The sequence below is a fragment of the Ambystoma mexicanum genome, chromosome 6q (genome assembly GCF_040938575.1).
Source record: "Ambystoma mexicanum isolate Mex_15411 chromosome 6q, UKY_AmexF1_1, whole genome shotgun sequence".
NCBI classification, from domain to species: domain Eukaryota; kingdom Metazoa; phylum Chordata; class Amphibia; order Caudata; family Ambystomatidae; genus Ambystoma; species Ambystoma mexicanum.
In genome coordinates this window covers 705,852,467-705,872,892 of record NC_090937.1, presented here as the reverse complement: position 1 = coordinate 705,872,892, position 20,426 = coordinate 705,852,467, and the positions used below count along the sequence as shown (strand labels likewise).

General features: G+C 44.9%; 1 protein-coding gene across 1 annotated transcript in view; it reads left to right on the top strand.

Annotated features, from left to right (window-relative positions):
• The window catches only part of HHIP (hedgehog interacting protein), a 272,593-nt gene that overhangs the window by 59,915 nt on the left and 192,252 nt on the right, over positions 1-20,426 (top strand). Inside the window, exon 4 of the mRNA XM_069631219.1 lies at positions 13,994-14,195. Within this exon, the coding sequence (XP_069487320.1) occupies positions 13,994-14,195 (202 nt within the window). The remainder of the gene's footprint in view (positions 1-13,993; positions 14,196-20,426) is intronic.

Sequence of the window (20,426 nt, the reverse complement as noted above, 5' to 3'; positions counted from 1 at the left end):
TGGACACTGGGCTTTTCTGATGTTTTAGGAAATGGAATGATGGGAGATCAACCTCTGAAAATGTGTGGGGGTAATCCACATACATTTTCTAATGTTCGACGCACAACAAACACATAGTCCAGTGTACTCTGGGGGATACAGCCTACAGGCGCAGTCCTCCCTGTCACATTTATTTGACAGGTGACAGTGAAGGGTGCACGAAAACTTCCAGAGGAGAAGGGCAACACCTTCCTCCTCCCATGGTCCGCCTAATTAAATATCGAAGGCTCCATGGATCCGCCCTGTTCTATTCTCTAAATTCTGTGTGGTGGTGGCGCATACTGATGAGAGTTAATTGAAGCAGGCCTGCAAATAGGCCTGGTCACATAACTTAACAATGGGCAGGAAAACTAACACCTCTTTGATATGCAATGTGTAACCTTGAATCTAAGGCAGTGAATGTCATGTCTGGGACAACTGTTTGCAGTAGACAAACTCCCTGTCAGAGGGATGAAGTATGTGATTTGAGGGTGACAGACGTTTGTTCTCAGCACAAACTTCAAGGGAGACCTGCGCTTTGATCAAGAGCCACAGACGGCTCAGTTAACCAGAGAGACACTTTGATCTACAACAGACAGGAAAATGGGTGGGATTTAGGAGTATGTGTTGTCACCTCTTACCTTTCCTGTTGCAAAGCACTTTGGTTCTGACCTCACACATAACAGAAGATTGTTGGTGGGGACCCCCGATTGGTTCCTTAAGGTAGGCTTGGCCTGCACCAAGGGGCCCATTTGGCTTTAAAAGAGGGCTGAGCCCCTCACTTACCAGATCATCTGATGACTTCGAAAGGAGTAAGAAGACAGACTCATTTGAATCCTGGCTGAAGGTACAGTCTACATCTTCTGACAGTGAATGAAGGCCAGGATTTCTAAGAGGGAAGCAAGACCCCTCCCCTAAACATCTCCCATGGAACAGAGGGAGATACCGGACTCAGAGGACCCTTCCAGCAGCTCCAGAACCAGTACCCAGCAACACACAGCGGGCCCTGCTGGGTTCTGCCAGCAAGCTTCCTAGATGGGAAGTGCCAGAGAGTCTCTGAACAAAGGACAAGGCCATTGCCTGAAAACACTCCTCAGCTTTAGGCCGTCTGCCTTAAAGGACAACACAAACCCTGCAAAGAAGCTAGGAGTGCCACAAAAGCATCAACCAGCTTCCTTCTTTGAAGGACATTTCTGAGGCAGTCGAGCCCTCGAAAAGCGACCGGATGGACCACTGACTGTTGTCATGCTGCAGTCTCTAAAGCCGTCCGAGACGCCTCGACCAGTGTTCCAGATCCGCCGACCAGCACAGAGACAACAATTCTTGATCCTGAGCCACTGTGTAGGCCAGTCTGCAGCCACTCGTCCAGCCTCGCTTGCCGAACTGCCTGCCGCCTGATACCCGCAGCTGTCTCCCATCTTGAGCTCTATTGCTAGAGCTGCAAAGCATCCGGTACCAACTCGACGCTGTCAAGCATCAAGATCATCACAAGCACAAGGTTCATTGTGGTTCTGTCCCCTTAGTCCTTCTCTGATGGCCCCTAGTGACATTTATCACCCCTTGCTCCCTTGGTGTTGAAACCAAATAACTTTGAACAGTTAAGACTGATTGCTTTACCAACTATCCTCCTATCAGTATCCCGAGTGCATCCCTTTCCTTCGTGAAACTGTCTGTCCTCTATGGTCCCTTACAGTGTGGTTTGTATTTTATAGTGTGCTAGAACTGCCTGTTGTAATAATAATAAAATAGATATTTATATACAACCTTGACTGGACAGTCCCTTTTTATCATTGGGTAATAATTGTATTTTTGCTGTGTTGCAACTAACCAACGATACACAACCTTGCAGAGATAAGCCTGCTGTTCCGTCCATGTTACCAAAAATTGGACAAGGAGGTTTGTAATGTACTTGTGTTCCAATCTGTTTGGATCCCTTCTGGTATACTAGAGGTGTGTGGCTGATTAATGGTTTAGAAACCGATATTCATCCCTGGACCACTGTTGCCCCGGAAGTTGATTCGTCACAGTTATTCCCTTCAATCAGTTTCATGTGTTTGTCTTTCTGCAAACAGTTGTGGAATAGGGATTCAAGCCAAAATATTCAGGTTTAGTGTTAAGCACCTTCCTCCACACAAGGCCAACTACATCTTATACATCTAAAATGCTACTTGTATACGTGGTCATCAATATTATAGGAAATGCTACTTTCTCTGGTTATTTTTCGGGTGCTATTGCTTATTTGTTCTGTGCACTTTTTTCGTTTACATATGTTAATGAGTTCCCCCACTTTTTTTAGAGCTTGTGCCCTGGTCAGAATGCTTTGAAAGAAGCAGGACCAACATTTATTACCCACATTTAGAGCATTCGGATTGGTTGAGAATGGTCCAGGAAAGCATCCATGGGCTAATGTGACTTATTTAGTGAAACACACATGCACACCACACGACTTGATGCATCCTACCTCTAAGATATACTTTCCAACGAAATGAAAAGGTTTGTGCCTTTTAAATTAACCAATTTCACCTGCCACTCTGTTTTAGATAGGAGATTGGTCTATATGCCCCATTTGGGATGAGCCAGAGGCTCCTCCATAGTCTACCCTGTGTCCCAGAGTATAAAGGCCTTAGTTTAGGTTACACAAGTGAGTTTACAAGGACTGTTCGCCTTTTGCTAGCGAATATGAACATTCAGGAATAGGGCAAGTTAAGAGTGGTTATTCTATAAATAAATGGGTATATATTATCATTAAATAAAGCCTTATATTGGCATACTAAATATCACACAGGTATGCCTTGTAAAATCTAAGGTCATTAAAGACCATCTGGCTAGAGAAACTGGAACCGTGCTTAAAACAAGAGGAAACCCCTGATTAAAAATACAAGGAATTTCACACTCTTTTATTCCAGCCAAGAAAGTGGCATTAAGAATTTCATCCAATGAGCGCCCCAAGTCTCTAGCAAACCTTTAGCCTAGCTGACTGCCTCCGAATATGCACATTGTGTGGCTATTTGATATTTATTTTTGTTGAAAGTTTTCTCAGGATTTTTTAAAATCATTGGTACGGAAAACAGACAATTTTAGCTTCTCGTAACGATTTATTGTTATTTTTGCCGAAACAAGTGTGGACAAATCTACCAAAAATGGAATGAAAAAAAAACAAGAATCTGGTCTTTGTTAATGCATTTCCCAGCAGCGAGTATAAATGAAGGAAAATCTGCAGTGCAGTTTGACCAGCAATGCTGACATGCAATCTCTCCATGAGCAGGCTCCTGCAAGACTCCCTTCCCTGCACCCGGCCTCGGGACACTCTAGGGATTGTTTCTGGGCTGGCTAAGATACACATTTTTTTTATCCATGCTGATATTGGAAGGGTCTCCATATTTTTTCTCCTTTAGCCAAGAGCATGGGCAGATGAGAATATATAATGTGATGTTATAAGAGACATATCTGAGGTTTTGTAACTGACAGCCCCAGGGGAGAAACAAATAAACTAAACCGTACAGGTTTTCAGAGACACCCTGGAACACTCCATTATATTTTGCATAACTTGTTACAGCCACATAAGCTCTGAGTCAAAGATCTCCTGCTGAAGCTTACCCCCGATCTGTGTATCTTTCTATGCAGAATCACATACAGTAGTAAAGGTGCGCAGTACTTGTTGCTGGGCGTTTTCTGCTCACTCTACGGTCATTCTATGTTGGATATATGTTCCACCCAAGCATACGACCGTCGGATGCTCCGCTCTGGATGAACGAACGTCGGCTTTCCCCCGACCCTCTAGGCAGAATAAATCCATTCTTTTGCCCTGTTCCAAATTCAGTTTTCCATTCACAGCTTCCAAGTAAATAAGAATACGAACAGCAACAAACAGGTTTATTGAATTGATTAGAATCTCGAGAACAGATTACCATAGAAACATTTAATATTATTAAAGATTGCACTAGATGAAACTTAATTCATTAACATAAAAAAACCTCAAACAAGCATTGGTTCAATCAAGTGGAAGGAAGGACAGTTGCTATTTACCCTCGAATGGGGACCACCCACCCCTTACCATAAGTCATATCACATTTTATACAGCGCATTATACCATATTGATCCCGCATCTAAGTGCGGTAATAATTAAACATTCATACTCAGTTCCAAGGTCTTCACCGGGCTGTTATGGCTCAGGGCCCACGTTATAGGCTCGAGGAAATCGAGGTCCTTAACGCCAGGTTACCCGACAGTGAAGTCCTTGGAAGGGGCACTACTGCTATTAGCATCCAAGGTTTCTAACTGGGGTGTTGAGACCATTGATTTTACCAAAACAACAAGGTGTGGGAAGCGCATGACCCATTGTTTCAGGCAAACAAATAAATCCTTACCTAACACGGTCTCCGCCATGTAAATGGAGGATGGGGTTCCATGCGGATACCTTGTCCATTTTGTTGGCGAATGGACGGGTTGTGAGTTGCAGCACGGTCGACACAGAGGTAAATGTGGGCTGGGAGAGTTAGGGCGAGAGGAGGAGTGGACACGGAAGCAGAGCAATAAGGGAGGGAGGCAAGAGGGCAAGTGGGTGCGAGCAGACGAGAGCTTGCTCAGAACATAAGATTGGATTGTGATTTCCAGCCTGCATTTGCAGAAACCTGTTTGGTTGCCACAGCCACCCCAGCTGTTAATATGGGGTATCATTTCCAAATTTCATGGTACTAAATTTATTGAGCACTTAACCCATGAGCTATTCTTCTAAAGGTACAAGAAAATTAGAATTTCTAGGAAACCCAAATTACTTGGTCATGATTTTAATAATTATTACTCAATATTCTATAATAATGTTCCTGGTGGAAAGATTGCAAACATTGGACAAGTGTCCATATGACTCCTTATAAGAGATGGCAGGTCCCATTATAAAACGGCCTCATCAACTGTAAATGTATGGCAGATAGTTAAACTGAACATAAGATACTATTTATCTGGTGGCAGTTGGGCTCACATGCTGTCTTTCTAAGAATTTACCTAGATCAAATATTCACCATGTATTTCATAACCCCCCCCCCCCATTAGTGTTGCTTTTGGTTTGGTCTGGCTGCTCAACAGTTTTGTGAACAGAACATTTAACCTCTTATGGTGGTTATAATCTAGAACATATGTTATGGAAAAATGTAATGCATGTTTTTCTCTGTCTATTGGCTTTCCTTGGCTTACAAAGGAGAAGCGAGGTTAGCCAACTAGGTGGCTAGGAACATGGGTGGAAACTGTCAGTTTTTGGCCACGCTCTCACAGCCGTCCCTGCCCCTTCCATTTTGGCATCCTTACTGGCTAACCCTTCCCCTTCCCATGCCCATCCCCCAGCACTTCCTGGACCCCTCAATCTGCACCCAGCTCCCACCCTCCCAACTTACCTGCTTCCTCCAAGCCATGCAGGTTTGCTGACCGCACCTTGGACATTTAAAAGGGCTTTTGCCTATGATGGAGGCCATCTTTGATGAGACGTGCACGTCCATTCTCCCGTAGACAAAAAACACTGAGGGAGTCCTGGGATGCATGTAGCAATCACGCGAGCTTCACCAGAACCCTTGCTTCACTTGGGCCTACTTAGGCTCAGGCTGGTGGGCTGCTACCACCCCTGTACGTGGTGATGAGAGCATATAGAAATATGAATGATCAACAAGACTAGTGTATTTCTAAAGCACATGTTCTCACCACAGTAGCATCTTGGCACTGATAACAGAAATGTATTGTTACCCAACTCAATGGTACCCATTTTATTGTTTTAAGACATTTAAAGGGCCAAGTGGACCTACCAGGATTTGAATCTGTGACCTTGAGGTTAAACAAAGATTCCTGTAGGAGATGCAATTGCCCACTAAACCACAGACCCATTATTGTTCCTTTATTGATTAAGGGAATTTAACGAAATATGCAACACCCCTTAAACATCCTGATCCAGGGATCTGCCACTTGCAGCTTTTCAAGTGCTTTAGACTATGACTTCCAGGATCCCTACTCATTCACTGTGCTAGTAGAGGCCGATGCAAGTTATAGTTCAAAAGTTGCTGTGAATTGCTGTCAATGTAGACCTACATTGTTCCATTGAATTCAGACCTAGCCCCAAAATTAAAACAAGCTGCAATGTCTTTCCATAATTATGCAGCGAGAAAATAAAAGTATTGCTACAGTGTAATGCCATGTGACTCACAGTCCTGTTGGAAGTCATTTAAAGCCTGGACCATTCTACAACCATTGCTTGCGTATCCAGGTTCAGAAGAAGGGGACTTCAGATGCAGCCCTATTTGAGCAAAACAAAATTTCTCATGGGTTTGAGCCTTGGTGATAAAATATAAAACTTATATTCATCTCATAGTGCAGCGGTCAAGCCAGACCGTGTGTCAAATATACCCTCATTATGGGAGTCACAGGGTTTATGCACAGCAGTTATGTAGATTATCTTTCCTGATAAGTAAATTTGTTTTGTGGCAAGGTCCTGCATACTCTGATAAAATTATCCGTGGTTGCTGGTGTTTTATCCTATTGGCTCTCTAGATTCTGCAAAAACGGTATGGTCCTGATTCAAACCAATGTAGGAACGTGGAAACACCACTATCCTTTCTGTAGCAAAATAACTGAAATAAACATTACAGAAAGTAACTGTGCAATTGCTGTTAATAGCAACAAGGGTCTGTAGAATGGATATTGATTAGTATATCCTTATAGACTGAGGAAGGAGTCGTTCTCATTGGATAATGAGCTGCCCCCAGGTTTATGGCCTGAGGTGAAGCAGAGCATTATCCTAAGCGATAACCAAGATTGACAAGGCTATTGGCACATAGTGATAACAATAGAGGATTTGGAGGCATGGCAGTGAAGTATAAAACATTATTTAACAGTGAGTAAAGTAAATAGACCAAATGTATTAGTAAAATAAATGTGGTTTAATGTTGTATTTCAATAATGGGGTTACCTTTTTAGGGTGAGCATTTTAATTGAAAGTTTGGTTGAAAAGGAAGTCTTTTAATATGAGCATGCATTAGGTCTACAGTTGTTCTCTATGAAGGTGAAAGCAATTTCCATGTTTTAGCATTTTCGTGTAACATTGGATGTTGACTGCCAGTGAAAAGATCCTCCCAAATGCTTGAAAGGAATCTTGTTGGGACATTGCATTGTTTCCTGAATGCTGAGTAATGCCCTCTGCGGTTTCCCTGACTGCTTCTGAAGCCAGACTGCTTAGCATGCAGCCAATGGCACTAGCCATTGATTGCATTCCAAGCACTCTAAATGGCGGAGAGGAGGTAAATAGTGACATCCATATGCTAATAAGATTTGCTAATAAGATTGAAATTTAAATTGCCTGTATCCCGCTTTCTCAAATAAGACTTCACTTAAAACAGAGTTAAAAGACAGGGGTGTGGAGAAAGGGATTTATGAATGTTATGGATCATTTTAAAATGGAAAGCACACTGTTATAAATAGTTAATGTAGTAATAAAGGGTCAGTGAAAGTACAATACTTGATGGAGCTGGTGCGGCTCTTGGTCCAGATGTACACAGGCACTGAGAGTTTTTAACTTCCTTTTGAGAATTTGTATTATACATATACGCGTCAAATAGATCCCTGTGATCTTCAGGTTTTGACAATCCATCTAGAGGGATCTACTATTTTAAGTGAACGATGTGTACACTTTTCCCAGTTAAAGAGTAAGTATATATATATATATTTTTATTTTATTGAGCATTTGTAAGGCACTTAATACAGCAGAATTGTGTTTCAAAGCGCCACAAGTCTAAATGGGAAGGGAACAGGGGAAATAATGAACAATGGCAAAACACTAATACAAGTCGAGGTCCTACTAGGCCTTATGGCATTCGACCGTGCAAGTGCAATAAGGAGAAGTGCAGGGGAAGAAGATGGGGTGGGGAACAGAGGAGTGGACAAGTGCTGGGACAGAGCCCCGGAAGGGAAGTGCGAAGGGGAGCAAAGGAGGAGAACCTCAGGCTAAGTGCTGGCACAGGTGACTCCCAAGGTGGGATGTTGTGCCACCAAGCAGAGGCCCGCATGGCAGTGCAATGGGGTGAGGGGTGCTGGGATTGGCTGGGAGGAAGGGCCTGGGATCCTGTGAGATTCATGAAGATCAAGCTCCCAGAAACAGCAGTAGTGGGGTGATTAGCAGGGAAGGGATAGAGAGAAAGGGGTAGAGAAAATCAGAGTTTTTAGTAGTTGTGCTGCTAGATGTGCTGCAGCGTTCTGGAGCGTTCTCAAGTCTGAGAGGGGCATGGAGGCTGTTCCAAGGGGAGGCACCAGCCAAGGAGAGAGACCTGCCCCCACTCTCCCCTTGGAGAAGCGTTTGATAGAGAATTGGAATTAGAGGAGTGTAGGGCTCTAGCGGGGGGTATTTTGGGAGGGAAAGTTGGAAATAGCGTGGTCCCAGGCCCCTGAAGGCCTTGTGGATGATGCAGAGGGTCTTTAATTTGATCCTTGCAGTCACCAGGAGCTAGTGGAGAGATTATAGAGCTGGAGAGATGTGGTCCCTGGGCTTGAGGCCAAGGAGAAGTCTTGCAGCCTTGTTCTGGATTAGCTGGAGGGGACAAAGGGAAGGAAAGAGGGAGATTGCGAAAGAAGCTGTTGCAGTAGTGCAGCCTGGAGAGGACTAGAGTTCTGGAGACATTGAGCTTCTGGGGAAAGGTGAAAAAAGGAAGAATGCCTCTGAGGAGGTGGAGCTGGAAGTGGTACTTCTTGGTAAGGTCCATAATGTGAGGGATGAAGGAGAGAGCAGTTTCGAAGATGACCCTGAGGTTTTCGGCCACACAAGATGGTGAGAGTAGAGGGCCCAAGGATGGTGGTCAGAGGGTAGACGGAAAAGAGGGCATAGGTGTCCTGATGAGGGCAATCTCTGTCTTACTGGCATTGAGACAGAGATCATTCGCTTTTTGTCCCTTGCTCTGAACCTGCTCCTGTGGTGAAAAGTCTTGGGAATAAACTCATGTCCTCTGAATCTCGGGAAGCCCAGGTTTCTGCAGTTTGTCAGATGGGCTTTATAAATCTCAAGGTTTAAAAAAAATTCTCCCTCTCCTCCCAGCTGCTCTTAGATCAAAAATTGTTACAGCCTCTATTATGAGTTCCTTAGACTATTGCAACGCTATTTAACTTGGGCAACCTGAGAGGCTACTCCAACACCTCCAAACTCTCCAGAACGCTGCAGCACATCTTGCCTTAGGTGCTCCCAGACTTGATCACACCCGAGAAGTCCTGCTTCAAATACACTGGCTTCCCATTACAATCCGAGTTAAGTTTAAAATTCTCTGCATGGTCCATCGCGCTATCCAAAATGTTGGAGCTGATTTTGTATGTTCTACGATACATACCCAATCACCTATTGCGTTCAACTCACAAGTTTTTGTTATTCGCTCCTAGATTCTCACGAGCCAGAGCTGGAGAAAGATCCTTTTCTGTCCATGCCCCCTCGTTCTGGAATGCTCTGCCTCTTGACCTTTGTAAACTTCGTGAGTTTTTTCCATTCCGCAAGGCTCTAAAAACCCACCTGTTTTCAGCTTAATTTCTTTTCATAATTCTTACTCAGTCTCTCCCCTCACCACCCAGCGCCTTGATACCTTAAGGTCTTTGCGCGCTCTACAAATGTTATATACAATACAATACCATACACACCATGCCTGAATGGCAGACAAACAGTCGGGGAGGAGAGAGGAGGAAGCAGAGGAAGTAGAGGGAAGTTTGAAGGAAAGCTGTGTGTCATTGGCGTAACACTGGAAATGAGGAGAGAAGGAGATCAGGTGAGCAAGAGGGATGAAATGGATATCGCAGAGCCATGGCGATAGGACAGAGCCCTGAGAGGCGCCACAGGTTGAGAGGGTGGTGGATGAGGAGAAAGTGCCCAGTTGCAGCTTGGATGGGCAATTAGTGAGGAAGGAGGGCAGCCAATCCAGTGCCTGGTCAATAATGCCAAGGGTTTTTAACAGAGTCGCTTTATGAGGATGGTATGGTTATCTGTGTCAAAGGCAGAGGAGAGATAGAGGAGAATGAGAACAGCAGCAGAGTTGGAGTCAAGATTTGTGATGGTTGCACAGGTGTTCCGGAGAGCAGTTTCTGTGCTTCTGGATGCCTGGAAGCCAGCTTGTTGGTCATGAAGGCAACCAACAAGTTCAGTGTGGAGGGTCAATTGGGTGAGGACCAACTTTTCCAAGAGTTTACCCAGAAAGGGGCTAGTAGAGATAGGGCGATAGTTAGCTGGGAGGAGGAGTCAGGAGGCGGATTTTTTAGGAGTGGGTGCACAAGGGAGTGTTTGAGAGAAAGAGGGAAAGAGCCAGTGGCAAAGGAGCGGTTACAGAAGTCGAGGCGAGAGAGGAAATGTTGTTCTTGATGGTTCTGGAGGAGCAGGGAAGCACCTGTTTCGGGGAGGCCTTCATAGAGCAGACCACTTTAGAGACCACATCTGGTGCTATGGGCAGGAGGGAAGAGAGTGAGGGTGGTGGGAGGAGGTTGGTGAAGGGAGGCAAGGGAGCAGGCATGTGAGAGGAGGTGGGGGTGGAGGAGAGTGAAGACAGGATGTCCTGAGTTTTGGATGTGAAGTGGGAGGCCAAGGCAGTGCAGAGAGCCTGGGAAGAAAGAAGAGAGGTGGAGACTGCACGTGGATTGGCGAGTTCTTGCAGATTTTGAAAAGTTTGGCCTTGCTAGTAGCTCCAGAGATACAGGCTTGGGTGTGGGCTCACTTCTTGGAGTGGATAGAGAAGCAATATTGCCTTTGGAGCAGGCGGAAGGCCAGTTTGTCAGAGGATAAGCTCATGGTCTGCCACTTCCATTCAGTAACTCTGCACTTGCGTTTCAGAAATGCTAGATCAGATTCATACCAGCTGTTCTCAAGGCAATCACCACCACAATATTCTGAAGCTTTGGACTTTGCAGGAATTCTGAAAAACTGGAGATGGTCTGGGCCAGAACAATAAATATCCATGAAAGCGAAGTGTTGATTAAAGTTATTGACTTCATCGTGGACCATCCCATTAACTAGAAAGGGAAAAATCTGAGGGCAAGCGTAGAATTTGGGTCTACCTTGCATAGTTTTGTTACTTCAATTCCAGTTATTGTCTTGCATACAGTAGACTGGTGGGTTTTATTCACAACAGTATACACAGCACCCTGTAACAACTGAACAGTAGACCCTGGGTTGCATTCACTGTATTTCATATTATATACACGTTGTGCACCTTATCTTCTAATGTTTACTTTTGAGTATTAAATCAAGTTTATTGCACATCAGTCCACTTTACACTTAGACCTTTCATCATTATCACCTCTCAGAATAATTTTTTTTATATTTAATATTTTACTAAATAAAGCAAAACGCCACAACAGTATAGTGAAATAAGCTGTTTGCCAGGCAAGTGTTTTGGCATAAATACTTCCTACAGTCCTACATCATCATAATCGAGAGATAGTACATCATACTTCCTACATCATCATAATCGATAGATAGTACAAGATTAAGAAAAATAACTGCAAATGTTTCCGGCATACCAGTAGGAATTTCAAGAACCTTAGGCACGCCTGATGGATCTTCACATGTTGCACCCAATGCTCCATTTAAAAGGTCTTGAGAAAGCAGCCATGATCTACAGTCCCACTGTTATGTCAGACAGTGGAAAATACACGTCATTTTAAAGATTGGGTTTTCTGGTGGAAGTGCTTCTGCCAGACAGGTGCTATGCACAGCCATGGGTACAGGGCCGCAGGGCATCATTCGGAATAGCTCCTTTCCATGTCCCTTCCCAAGACCAGAGTAAATCTCATTGAGCCCCCCATTCCTCAGTCAAGGTGGTTCTCCAGATTCCCCCAGGCAATGGAGGTGTGTGGTCAACTTCCGGCAGCTCTTAGGTGGCAAGGACAGAAGCACTGCTACCCCTACCCACCTGTGCCATCCTCCTGCCGTTCAAATTGCCTGGTGGTTTCTGCTGGCAGGACAGCGGCTTAGTAGAAGCAAAGCTTCGACTGGTTGACTTGCTCATAAAGTGCTGGTCTCTGACAGAAGGACAGTCTGCACTTCAAAAGGCCGAATCCAGCGGCAGGGCCAATTTAGCCTTTCATAATTTTGTGTTCAGTTAATGAAGTAACATTCAAATGGGGTAATAAAAACACCTATTATTACAGAGTTTAGCGTATGTGGGTGTTAGAGTAAAATATTCACAGAAAACAGACACATTTATGATGTAACAGTCTGCCGTTACTTATCGATGTCCTCGTTGCTAATGTGATTCGACTGCGGTTGGACACTTTGCAAGCTCTCTCTTGACTGTAGGTTGAGTGCTCCTCCTACAAGCATCTCTAAATGAGGTCAATCCTGGAGGGAGGAAGGCTCAAGGAGTACGTGGCACCGCCCGAAGGGGCTCAAACATATACCCTTGTGGTGTGCACTTTACAAACACTTTAAACATTCAAATTAACTATTTTTATCAAGTGCTATTTTTAACAGTATCCAGTTAGTCACGAGTATGCTAAAGGCTATTCATCTATATGTGAGAGAAAAGCATATGCTCCTGATATTTCTAGGGTAAATATGAGATTTACATAGATTTTAGGATCTTGTTTGAAATCCTGACTAGAAAGAAACTCTTGATGTGATGTGGCGATTAGACAATCATTTCTAACTCACGTGTGTCAAGTGCACACACAAGTGGGATAAGTACATGCAGTTTTTGTGAGAATCGATTCACAGAGAAGTGCATGCATACGTTTCTCAGTACATGCGATCTTGGCTGACCCCAAGGCAAAATATGCATGTGCAGTGCATGCTGGGATGTCATCACGGCATTCCTGTGCAGAAGCTAGACAGGGCTCCCTCTGCAGTTGGCATTCTTTACATCTTGGCTGCCCTGATGAGGTTGCGGTCTTTTCACACCGCTGCTGCAATGTGTCAACTTTAGAAGACATTTTTTTTATTTTTTATTTGTATCCCTTAAATTGAAATTGAACAATAAACACGTCCCTTCAAGTCACATCACATAATGTGCAATGTGCAGCCTGTCCCCACATCGCTGAAGCTTGACCACGGCTGTGACCCACTTTGCTGCAGGAGACCAACCGATATCTAGATTTCAGGCAAGCACCCAACACATAAATGTGTGAGGGAAACAAGGGGGCACAGCCCGTGCCCCCCTTTTGCAAGAAAGCCCCCTTAAGTGGACAGCCCATGTCGGCCACAGTATGTGGCAGGCGCTTTTCTGTTCACATCCCGCAAGCAACATTGTAAACGTGAGACTATCAACATGATTCCGATTCTCTTCATTCCTTTGGGCTACCCCACTGACTGCTGGGGGCGTCTTCCACCCCAGAGCTGCACTCATTTAGACATGCTTCATGCCGGAGCACCCAACAGTCAATCATGAGAGAGCTTACAAAATGTCCAAGTTTCATCGGGTCAGTCATAAATCCCTGCAGGTTGTGCAAACACAAATATGGCTTTTTGAATATTTTGCTCTTTAACACCCACACGTGCCATTCTTCTATTGCTGTGGCATCTACGGTGCAGCGGATGTCAACATCTCCCTCTTCCAGGCATTGGCACCATTGCCTCCTCTTTCTAGGGTTCAAGTCAAACCTACGTGGGTCTCCAATGGCCTGATTTATGTCTGGTGAGGCTGGTTAGCATTTTAGTGGATTGGAGTGGGCAGGCAAAGCTGTGACATGCAATTGATTTGCCCCATGGCACAGCCCACACCACACAACATGCTGTAGGTTTTTCTTTCTAGAGGGCTCCAATTGGTTTGTGTGATTAAGGATTTCCTACTGAGAAGATTTCTGTTCATTTAACGTGTGACATCAGTGTATGTTTCTTGCGTCACCTCTCTGATGTGTTCACTCTCCTTTTCTGCGTCACACTCTACTTCTTCCATCATATAGCAGAACATGTTGTGATTGGATACTGAAATGCATGTGTGTACGTTGCATGGCACATTTCCTAACTGTTGTGTTTACTTTTTTGTAGGAAACACAAACACAACTGTTTTTGCCTCCAAGAGGTGGTGCGGGGTTTGCGGCAGCCTGTGGGAGCTGTGCATTGTGGGGATGGCTCGCGTCGCCTCTTCATCCTTGAGAAGGAGGGTTATGTCAAGATTTTCACGCCTGAAGGAGAATTAATGAAGGAACCCTTCCTGGACATACACAAGGTTGTGCAGAGCGGAATCAAGGTACGTCCTTTCGATTTCCATAAATCTTGTATTGATCACATGTACTTCATTGTTAAGCAGATCTGAGTACATAGCTGTGTACTCGTGAAATCTAGAAACAGCAGGGTGCAGCACTGCTCCCCTCAGCTTTGCAGCATTTGAATAGCAAGCACATTTCAAAATGGGTATGCAATGCTCTGTGGAGAGACGATAAGCAGCGGTAGCAATATCTATGTCCGTTCCAGAGTGGAATCGCGTGTGGAATAAGCTGCCGTTGTATAGTCTCTGATGTTCAGGGGAAAGCCTCGGAACAATTAAAACATGTTGAAACTGTTTGGCTCCCAGCGGTCGCTGAAGTGCCTGGGCTACTTCATTTCCTCAAATGTCTTGAAGGCCTCAAACCCCCGGACTGCTTTTTCATCTTAACTCGGGATTCATTTCCACAGTATGGGCAAGAGTGTGGCGAGCTCTGGCAGGGAAGCGTAGAAGCGCAACCCCATTGGGATACGAACAATGACGTGTGTGTATCTACTTGCGTTTAGGGTTGGGGGCACTGACAATGGTTTAAAGGGAAATGTGTCTAAATAACATAAAATGAATTACTGGGGACAGTAAAAAATATACTGCGGCTAAACAGAAAGGGTGGAATTTTGAGAGAGACAGAGAATATTTCATTAGAACAAGTCATATCCTCTAAATCCTGTAACACATTACCTTTGACATCGAGAGCTGAACAATCTTACTGGGTCTTCTGGAAACAACGTACGACTCTGCTCTTCTCGCTGAACACACCTCCCGTGTGATTTCAATGACACTGTCTATTCTTCTATCCAATGCGAAATAATGTTTGTGAAAGAATAAAGCAAGGTGGGTCTGAATAAAAGAAAATGAATTAGTGAGCATATCAAAAAGTATTGCTAAGGTTACAGAAAAAGTATGGAGTTTCTGAGGACACAGAGAATATTTCTCTAAAGCAAATCGGAATTAATTGTTGGGAAATCAGAAAATCAATTGCTGGGGCTCTGCGTATTAATCCTTTGCCCTTTTGAATGCATTTGATATTTAAGTAGAAATAAAATGTTGTGAGCACTTGGGATGAAAACCCGGGGGGGGGGGGGGGGGGCTGTGATGAATCATCTTGCAGTACGAAATATGAGATTATAGTAATCCAGGAAACGCCATCCAGGGGGTAATGTGAAGTAAAGCTATCAGGGCCACTGCCTGGCATGCTGCCTCACAGGGGTGGGGCCGCTTCAAACACTAAAACACTGTTTCCCAGGAATGATGGGGGCAGCATGAGAACATTTACTCTGCATTCTGTTCTAACATAGCGAAGGGTCTTGGAAGGAGTGCTGCTCGCCTAAAATACCCCTTCCCCTGGAAGAGCATCTGCTCCAGGTACTCCTGATGAAAAGCAGAGCATATTAAAATGAAAGGTTGGGGCCAGGAATGCTGGAGGCCTGGGGAGAAGATGGAATATCTGGGGTGATCTCCACGGAATGTTGAATAGAAACACTGCACGTAGCAACGCATAAATGGCCGAGTTGCTCTGGCAATGATGGCAGACCTTAAGGCATTCTGGGCTAAAAAAAATTGAGGGTCAGGCATCGGGATGACGGTGGTAGAAGGGATGGAATGATAAGCGAATTAGGTTGGAAATGCTCGCTTTCAAAATCCTTGTGGAATGGCTGGATGAATATCAACGCTGAAGGGGGATTTGCCACTTTTGCTGCATGGTAGGCAGTGGCAATAATAGAAGACTGCAGACACATTCACAGCCTGGCATGGTAGGCCCCCGAGGGGGCTGTGAGGGTGCTTGTCTTCTTAACGTCCCAATGCTGGATTATTGTACCTACTCTTGGCTGTGAAGAATGCAGTGGCATGCAAAAGGAGGAACGGGAGCATTCTGTGCACATGCTTGGCGTAGTACATCAGGCATACTGTTACATTAAAAAGCATTCATGAAAAATGTGCAGAACGTTTCACAAAAGAAATTCCCAAAGCTTTTGACACACGTGTAACCAACTGTCACCTCACTCCTCAGCCATCCAGAGAATATTTTGGTCCATTTCATTTTGTTGCAGTTTGTCAGATGATATAACAAGTTATTTTTTAAAATATTGTGTCCATCCCATTTCGGGAGAAACAGCAATACAGAATAAATGTCGCAGAGGAGACACGCCTCTTGGAGATCACAAACAGCAAGAGAGTATTTGGCAGGAGAGCAGGGTCCCATAGCCCATCCATCCTGCTGATGGATGGGCCATGCCAGCAAACCTTAGATTGCCCTCGTGTAGCAAATGTCCTTTCTCGCCGATCTGCCCCAGGACTCCTTGCAACGACAAACTGTTTACATCCCAGCCAGTTCTGATGGGAGGCTGTCCCATGAATTCACTTACCCATCTGAGAAATCATACATGTTCTAATCTGGCACCCGGGCCACTCCCTGCAGTCTGGCAACGTGAGCTCTACTTCTAGAGATACTCTTTCCCTAACAATTAATGTCCTTTCCCATTTGTATTTCCTTTAGAAAAAGTGGGTGTATTTATCATATCTCATTTCTTTCTTTCCTCAAGATCTGGAATATTTAAAGAAAATGGGCTCGGGCTTTTGCTGGTCTCACTGTGTATTATATTTATGGGGGCGTGGGGGGAGGGCAAGGGGGCAATCGAGGTTTTCCATTAGACCAGCAGCTTCTAGAAGCTTTCTAGCGGGCACCCTCCAACATTTGCTGAGGGGGGCACTAAGGCCACATCATAGAGAAAGGATAATGCCCTGCAGTGACATTTCAGCTGCTCCGGCCAGTGGACAGGCATGAGGTAATTCCTGCCCGAGGGAAAGAGACATCTTTCAGCCCTTTTTACCTGCTGCACTACAAAGTGGAATTGCATGCTGTTAAAATAAATGCACCCAGACGTTGTCACCCTACAGACTATGGGCCTCATTACGGGTCAGGTGGTCCGGAAATAAAAGTGGCGGTAAACCCGCCGCCACTGTTAATTCCGGACCGCCCGATCTTGAGTCCTGCAGGCGGGAGGTGGCGTTCCCACCAGGTCTGACCTGGCAGGTTTAACACCGCCCACCAGCAGGCAGACGTGGAAACACCGGCACCATCACGAGATGGTGCGGTGTTTCCACTTCCCCATTCCCATTGAGTCCCATGGGACTCAATGGGAATGGGGATTTACCGAACTCCGCTTCCGGAATTCCCGGGACACCGGGGTTGGTAATGCCCCGGTAATTCTGGGAATCACGGAGGCAGAATGGTAAGACGAGTCCGGTGGTAACCGAGCCGGAAAAACCGGCAGGTTACCGCCGGACTCGTAATGAGGCCCCATATGTATTATGTGATGCAGGGCTGGATCTCGAGCTCATATCACTTGTGGTTTAAACCATGGACCGTTTTGGTATTTCACCTCTGGACTTTTTCCACTCTTTCTTTATCCTTCTAGAGATGGGGCCTGCAGGCCTGTGCACATCATTCCAGAAATGGCCTTGCCAGCAGCCTTGAAATGCTTCAGTGCTGACATTGTAGTGCTGGGTATTTCTGCGTGTTTTTGGAGGGGTCTGTAACTGGTGGCTCTCAGGATGTTTTGTTCTACGACTCCCACGATGCCTGCTAGGGATCGTGGGCGTTGTATTCCAAATATCTGGAGAGTGAAAAGTTCCAGAACCCTGCACGTTTTTTATCAAATTGGTCCAAGATGAATGTGCAGGTATTATATATAATTACATGTGCCAACAATTTTCAGAACAACAAGCGTATGTAAGCTGTATCATAAGTGATGGTACGGAAGCTACTCTTGCAAACATGTTCACAGGACCATAAACAACATACGGAAGAGGCATATTAAAAACATTGAGTAATCAATTAAGCCCGACTATATCATTTTAGTAATAGCCTTTGTCCCTTACTATATGCTTTTCTTGGTTAAAAAATGTTTTTTGTTGATGTATGCTGCTGTCAGAGGTGATTTTAGTTCACCCTCACAGAGAGAGCACTCTGATCCTGCACTAGAACAGAAGAGATGCAGGATTTACTCTGACAGACGTGTTGCGTTCACTCCCATCCCAAACAATGATTTGCTGATCATATTGTGATCATGTTCATTTAACAACTGCTATGTGACTAGCATTGATAAATGCACATTTCCACTGACTTGTTTCCCACCCAGGTCTCTAAGACATATGATGTTAATATTTCTCTGGACACTGCGCAGGTTGATGGCCAGCAGTAAATAAGCAACGCTACAGAAGGCAAATATCTGGTAGATTTAACAGTAAGAGGACCTGAGATTAAAAACATTAAATTGAAATGGTTTCTTTTAATGTGCTTTATACCAGACTCCAGCCTCCAAGGGCAGAACTGGGACTGGGTATTGAACCTGTGCTGCCCAGTGTAGTCTTGTTTCCGAGATGTTTGGGAGAAGGGCATGTCTGCAGTGCTGTGATTTGCACATGAAGTTAGCCAGAGTAATGGCATTGATGGATGCATGGATTGACCAACCAAAGATGGCTGCCCTCTTAAGCACTGTTGTAGTAATTCTATTCTTGGTAGATTGACAAATGGGCCAGCAATAGAGTTAAATCATTGAGAAAGTGGGGGGATGTGAAGGCAGCCAATAAAAAGATGGCAATCGTAGCGCAAGCAGCATATCAGCAATCTGGCTGACTCCGATGACAAATACTGTGCTATAAAGAAACATGATGATAAAAGTTCCTATTATTCGGACCTGTAGCAGTTCTGTCAATGCACAGTAAAACTGGTAGCTAGTGTGCACGCCTGATGCTCTCCAAGAAAACCACTCTACTCGCACCACGCCTGGGATTGCTCTATAGGTGTGGAATGTGCTGCCTTGCTCAAGCCAATGACTGGACTACATGCTCATTGGGAAACCGTGGCACTTGCTTAGTTCCTGAACAGATGCCGCTTACATTGAGTGGCCCTTGTCAAAATATTATCTTCAATTTTTTCAGCAGAGCAGCATTTCCCCAGACCTGCTGCCTATCTGGTACTTTCTGCCTCTGCATCTTGTCCTGCGTGTGTTCTCTTGAATGGTTCATTAAAGTTACTGTTTTAACAGATGCTCCCTACACTATTGCTGAAGAGGACATAATTGTCATACTTTTTCCAGGTCAGGGTTCAAGGTAAGTTCCGTCACGTTTGCATGTGTAACTTTTAAATCACTGAAGTAAAAAAAAGCTGTGATGTAGCCCAACGAGTTAAGCGCTCACCTCGGAAATGCGTCTGAACATGCATCCACAGGTTTAAGCACTGGCTAGGTTAACCCCACCTTTCAACATAAATTGAGTAGTATTACATTAGATGATAATAACGCCAGCCGTTATTGTTCTTAGAAATGGGCAAGGTGCTACACAAAGGCATATAGTCCACATTGCTTCTTCCGTGTGAGTTCATTTTCCCATGGCATTTGTTAATGCCAAGGGATAGATAGCTGGGATTCCTGACGCCCAGATCACACCCGCAGCAGCGGCATGGCTTAACCTGTGAAACACTGGACGTTACTCGATATCGCTTTGTCAAATCTATTCTTATGGGAAGACTTTGAACGTGGATTACAAAGGAGGATTTAGACCAACGCCTAGCGAAAGAAATGGCTTTTAAAAAAGACAGATGGACAGGCGGTTGACGCAGAAAAGAAATAGGAGTATGAAGACAAAGTTGCTTTTTTGAATCTGTGTTGTGTTATGCTTGGAAAATGAAAGCACATGGTGTTCTGGTTCTGGTTTATGGCAGCCTCTGGTTTCTACCTTTTGTCAGTGAGGGGCAACCCCCCCTCTATCCCCCGCCCCCCGCCTAAGCCCCATGAAAAGTAACGTGAAAACAGGATGCCCGTGTTCAAGGCACGCGTCACCTGGGCCGCACCTCTCGCTGCGCGATTGCAGTGCATTCCACTCACAGCTTCTTGCTGCAGAACGGATGCTGCTGCGACGTTTTCCCCAGTCTGGGGGAAATCTGAATCCAATGGCTAGAAATACCAACTGCCCTAGGCTAAGAGCGCCCCTTTTCACTCGTGGCTTCTTATCTGTCTCTACCACCGCCGATGGCTGGCCTCCTCGATCCACAGGATAGTACAATCCATTCGAGGTTTCAGAATGACCAATACATTTCCAAGCAATCTGAAACTAAATGCATTCCACCTATTTAATGTTCACCCTTATTAAATGTGCATATCCAGAAACTTTGACTGGATTTACCCGTAGGGTGGGTTGCGATTGCAGTTTACAAGC